Raw genomic sequence first — 6468 nt, 5'->3', positions numbered from 1 at the left:
TTTTTCATTTTCAACAGAGTTAGGTCCAAAATGACAGAGGTAGACAAAGTGTACACAGTGATTATGCATCTGTTTACGTCAATGTAGATATGGAACAGACACCAAAAAAAACATTTGATTTAATGCTAGTCTACTCAATGACCCTTGATTTATAAAAACAATGTCAAATGACATTGAGACTTATGAAGGGGAAAACAACAATGGGGAAATGTCTCCGCCTATACTGAGGGCAATTGCTGTTGCCACGGCCATAAAGAAAAAAGCAGAAAAAAAGAAAAGGTTTACAGAACAAACTAAAGCTGTCGAAAACAAGGATCCTCAAATGCTCTGGAGCAGGTTTGATCACTGTACACTGCTGCATTCATCTTTCCGTTGATCCTCCCAGTTTTCACTGAAAAACATCCCCACGGCATGACGATGCTGGCACTACCATGACGATGCTGCCACCACCATGCCACCACCATGACGGTGCTGCCACCACCATGACGGTGCTGCCACCACCATGACGATGCTGGCACGACGATGCTGCTACCACCATGACGATGCTGGCATGACGATGCTGCCACCACCATGACGGTGCTGCCACCACCATGACGATGCTGCCACCACCATGACGATGCTGGCATAACGATGCTTGGTCTGTGCTCTAACACTGTTAACTGTTGGACCTTATAAAGACATTTGTGTGCTTTTCCAAATCATGTCCAATCACCTGAATTTACCACAGGTGGACTCCAATCAAGTTGTAGAAGCATCTCAAAGATGATCAGTGGGAAAACAATGTACCTGAAATGAATTTGGAAAAAATACTAACAACCTTTCTTTTGAGACAAGGCATAACACTGCAAATACATTCTGAATGCAACCAGCATCTGTCAGAAAATGTACCTTGTGCTCCTTTAATAACATTACTTCTCTATCACGAGCTGTAAATAAGAGAAAGAAACCAGACAATACAATCAAACTCCTGTTCCATAGGCTTATTCATTTAAACTGGAATCAGCCCAGATATAGGCCAATCATAACCAATACATGCTTGTACGGCTAAGCAAGAAGAAAATCAATTCTGCTGCTCTGCAAATACTTAGTGACCACACTGTTGCATGTAGACCACCCGACACAAGCACGAGACCACTCAACACGAGACCACCTGACACACAAGCACGAGACCACCCGACACGAGACCACTTGACACAAGCACGAGACCACCCGACACACAAGCACGAGACCACCCGACACACAAGCACGAGACCACCCGACACACAAGCACCAGACCACCCGACACACAAGCACCAGACCACCCGACACGCACATTGTGCTGTTAAATGAATGTCACCATGTTGTTACACCACATACAAACACCTTCCTGCTCTCCCTGTTAAAAGGCGGCATTACTCGTGTGCAGTGACATTAACAAGTTACTGTAATCAGATTACTTTTCTAGTAATGTAGTCATGTAGTCTGAAACGTTCTAGTAAAAAAAATAGTAATCTGAGGCTACCCCAAATAAATTGTCTGTTTGCTGTAACCGGACTCAACATTTTTTAAGTGGGTCGGACGGTAGGCAAATTCTTATTTTTTTTCTTTGAAGGCAAAAAAAAAAAAGATCAAAATGTTGTCATTTTTTGAGTCGGAGTGACCACCAGGGGTCAGGCTTCAACAGTCAATGACGGAAAACGTCTATCAACCTGATCAGGAGACTAAATCTCACAATTTTAAGATATTTCAATTGACCTTTTGTACGCCGCTATCCTTTATTGTGGTAGCGAAGGCGAGCGGGCAAACATGCGGAGGACACGGGCGCCGCCATGTTTGTTGTGATTACGCTGCTGGGGGTGTTTCAATCCCAGAATGCATTTGCGTAAGTCAAATTTCACACCCTGACAGAGGGTGACATTACTATGGACATGTCAGTGGCGCCGACAGCGGCAAACCAACTTGAAAAAAGGCAGACTCCTACACGCAATCTGTTTTATTATAGATGCTTGTGGAGGACTGAAAATGAAGACGCGCATGCGGTGCAAGCACGCTGCGCAGTGTGTTATCAGTTCTTTGAGATGAAAGACAGGTTTACAAGCGTGATCAAAATATTTGACACGGTTGTTCAGGAAAGATCGGTCGGTGAGTCGGCAAAATAATATGATAACAGTAATTTTATACTTTTTACGACCAAAACCTTTTTTAAATCTATATAAATATGCTATAAACTATTGTGATGTCAGCGTTCAGCTGGGAACCAAGACAAAACCAACATCATTCTGTGGCTTTGACTGTGGGACGTGGAGATGTTTCAGAGTTTTACGCTGCTCAAGCCAAGGTAAGAAACAGCATTGTTTGTTGTTGATTAGGAGTTTTTGACCATGGAAGTGTTTAATGGAACAAACTATGAGTCCAGAGCAGCGTGGTCACACAAACAAGATATTTGTTCGTATATTTTATGAAAGCCTCTCGCAGCCACTTCTTTTACTAGATTGATTGGTGTCATATAGATTAAATTGGTCCACACTGTTCTAGCTGCCAGACATGGAACTGTCAGTCTGCTCCTTTGTAATTCACATCTGAACTCGTACACAGTCCACAACGTCAATGTGCAGTTAGAATAATAATGCCGTACAAAGCCAATCAATCCATTACAACAGAAACAGAGTGAGTTCAGGTGTGAAGCACAGAAACACCTGAAAGATCCCTCTATAAATGTGGACCTATTTGATCTTAATGGGGAAAAAAGAAAGCATTATATTAAACATAAGCCAATATTCTGAAAAGGAGTGAAAAGTTGAGATCCACTGCTTTGTAAGCTTTTTTTAATCAATACATGGAAATTTAATAGGCCAAACTCTTCATAACTTGTGTATTTCACTTTTTACAAAGTAACAAAATACTTTGCAATCAGTAATTTTATTATTCTGAATAAAAGTAAGAGTACTCATCTGATTACTTTTTGTAGAAGTAATCAGTAATCTGATTACTTTCACAAAGTAATCTGATCGGACCGTATTGTCAGTACTAAATAATGTTGCTTGATGTGAAAGTTTTTAAAAACTTCCCCACATGTGGCCATTGTTGAATATTTAGCTCATGCAAGGATGTAGTGACATACACAACCTCTTTAACATTTAACTCTGAATATTGATTGATTTGATTTACATTTCTTACAATTGTGAAGCAAGTGCAGGACTCACCCCCCCGTGTTTATTCTGTGTAAACTCGATGTGTCAATCTTTTTCTCTCACTTTTATGCACGAGTGAGTTTTTGATTTTTTAAAGATCTGCTGCTGCTGCAGGGGTCTGATCCATACTGCTGCAGGGGTCTGATCTGAGCGGCCAGTCCTTCATGCACTTTGGTTGTTGGAGCTAAAGCATTGCAGTTTCTTTCCAGTGTTTGGGAGGTGGTCATGTGATAGCGTTCTGGGATCGACCTGCACCCTGTACTCTCCAGGTCTCCTCACTTTCCAGTCCCTCTACGGGTGAGCCCAGTCACACACTTACAAGCGGTTCAGGCTCAACCAGGGCTGCATAAATGTCCAACGGCAGTATGCATACAATTATGAACTCTAGAACACACTCCATTCATTAGCTCACAAATACTGTTAGGACATAGGCATTTCAGCGCATTTTGTGTGACAGGGATTTGTTTTCTTTTCCCCCCTGATGCCTGAAAAACTTCAAGCCCTGCTTGATGAACTCAAGAGTTCTATAATAAAACGTGTAATTTACAATTGGTCCTTTAGAAGCGTGCTATGCATCTGTTCTGCGGACTGACCTGCTCCTTCTCCAGCATGTCAGCCTTACGCAAGATCTTCATTGCATAGACATGGCCTGTGTCTTTCTTCTGCACCAATCGGACCTAAAACCAAGAAACATGCACGGAATGACATGGCTTTCAATGGATGCTTTGGTCACTATTATTAGCATCTAACAGAAGTATCCAGTATGCTGACCTCTCCAAATGCTCCCCGGCCGATAACTTTAAGCGACTCAAAGTCCTCCAAGCCCAGTCTTGTACGCTTCAGACGGAGGAACTCAGTCTCTTTGCGAGCGTGCTGAGAGCGCCGCATTCGTTTCTGCTAACACACACAAACACACACATATTGGGTTTCCATGCTTTTGGGGGCATAATTTTTTATAATCCATTTGTTGTAAATCAGGGGTGTCAAACTCATTTATGATATGATATATATATATATATATACATACAGGGATCAGATTAAGGATTTTCACTATAGTATAGCGGTGCTGCTAAACAATCCGTTACTTTTTCTAAATTTGTATAGCAATTTCATAATTGCATTGCAAAACACTAAAGTGACTATCAATCAATATTTTCCATATGACACAATTATTTATTTAAAATGTATTTTTAAACATTCCATTTATTTATTTTTTTGACAAATTAACTTTTAAACACTTTTTAAAAAAAAATTCTTTAAATAAAACAGAAAACTTGCAAATAAAATTAGATGTTGAACAAATTAATCAACACAAAGTCAGATGGCCTTATTTACAACTTTCTTCCATATCTTCATCAATCAGATGACTATTTGTAGGAGTCTCATTTACATATTGTCAGTACACTCACAAAAAAATATTAAGCTTCTGATGGAAAAATAAATGTTGCTGTGGTGTCCATCATGGTGTATTTTATGAGTTATTCAAATTTGACGTTCCATTCCATTTTTCGTTTTGCTATTTGATGACGGTCCCTAAGGACTCTCGTCTCAGCTCCGGCTGCACATTTGATGACGGTCCCTAAGCACTCGTCTCGGCTCCGGATGCGCACTCGGAGCCGTGTAATTCGCTGCGCCCAAACTACGTATCTGATTGTTAAAAACGAGGTTGTAGTCACTTAGCAGTGTAAATATGAATATTTTGGCATGTGAATAATCTGCAAAGACTTTTGCGTTTAGGAACTATTGATGTCGGAAGTCTGAATCTGACGCAAACTTTACCGCACGTGGCTCCTCCCGCTTTCAGACTCGATCTGAGACAGCAGCGGGACTCGTCATGTCAACACAGCGTCCTACATGTGTCATTTCGTTATTGACGATCGATTGACGAGTGATCAGTACTTTTAGGCGCTTTGGTTATACAATTGAACACGCATTTTTGTATCGCAAAAGCAGCGATACAAAAGCCCTTTTTTATGACGAATGCATCGCATTTGAGAGAAATGCGACGCAATACCGCTTATTCTGAACCCTGATATATCATATATATATATATATCATATATATATATATATATAGAGATATATATATATATATATATATATATATAGAGATATAGAGATATATATATATATATATATATATAGATATATATATATATATATATATATAGAGATATAGAGATATATATATATATATATATATATATATATATATATATATATATATATATATATATATATATATATATATATATATATATATATATATATATAGATATATATCTATATAGATATATATCTATATATATATAGAGATATAGAGATATATATATATATAGATATATATAGATATCTATATATATATATATATAGATATCTCTATATATATATAGAGATATAGAGATATATATATATAGATATATATAGATATCTATATATATATATATAGATATCTCTATATATATATATATAGATATATATCTATATATAGATATATATCTATATATAGATATATATCTATATATAGATATATATCTATATATAGATATATATCTATATATCTCTATATATCTATATATCTCTCTCTATATATATATATATATATATATATATATATATATATATATATATATATATATATATATATATATATATATATATATATATATATATAGATATATAGATATAGATAGATATATCTATCTATAGAGATATATATCTCTATAGATATATCTATAGAGATAGAGAGATAGAGAGATAGAGAGATAGAGATATAGAGAGATAGAGAGATATCTATATATATATATAGAGATAGATATATAGAGATAGATATAGAGATAGAGATAATATATATATATATATATATATATATATATATATATATATATTATATATATTTATATATATATATATTTATATATATATTTATATATATATATATATCATATATATGATATATGATATATATGATATATCAGGGTTCAGAATAAGCGGTATTGCGTCGCATTTCTCTCAAATGCGATGCATTCGTCATAAAAAAGGGCTTTTGTATCGCTGCTTTTGCGATACAAAAATGCGTGTTCAATTGTATAACCAAAGCGCCTAAAAGTACTTATATATATTATATGTTTATATTATATATTAGATGTTGCAGACCCCTTGCTGGTTACCCTGGCTATGATCACATGAATAATACACAATGGGGAATAGTTAGACAGATTTCTCTGCTGTGCACCCGTCTCGTGCACGCACAAGTTTCGTGTTATGTTCTGCACTAATTGGCACAACAAAAATGTGTT

General features: G+C 36.4%; 1 protein-coding gene across 2 annotated transcripts in view; it reads right to left on the bottom strand.

The window, feature by feature from the left end:
- The window catches only part of stk38a (serine/threonine kinase 38a), a 52283-nt gene that overhangs the window by 23809 nt on the left and 22006 nt on the right, over window positions 1-6468 (bottom strand). The window contains exons 4-5 of one of the 2 annotated variants that reach the window (XM_072449347.1): window positions 3942-4067; window positions 3764-3847 (exon numbers count right to left, since the gene is read on the bottom strand). In XM_072449347.1, coding sequence (XP_072305448.1) covers window positions 3764-3847; window positions 3942-4067 — 210 coding nt within the window. The remainder of the gene's footprint in view (window positions 1-3763; window positions 3848-3941; window positions 4068-6468) is intronic. The other variant, XM_072449348.1, reaches the window with a different exon arrangement.

This window comes from Eucyclogobius newberryi, unplaced genomic scaffold (assembly GCF_026437365.1).
Source record: "Eucyclogobius newberryi isolate DKJ021-1_F unplaced genomic scaffold, fEucNew1.0.hap1 SCAF_17, whole genome shotgun sequence".
Lineage (NCBI taxonomy): Eukaryota > Metazoa > Chordata > Actinopteri > Gobiiformes > Gobiidae > Eucyclogobius > Eucyclogobius newberryi.
Note: the sequence above shows the minus strand (reverse complement) of the source record. Positions and strands in the feature narration are given on the sequence as shown.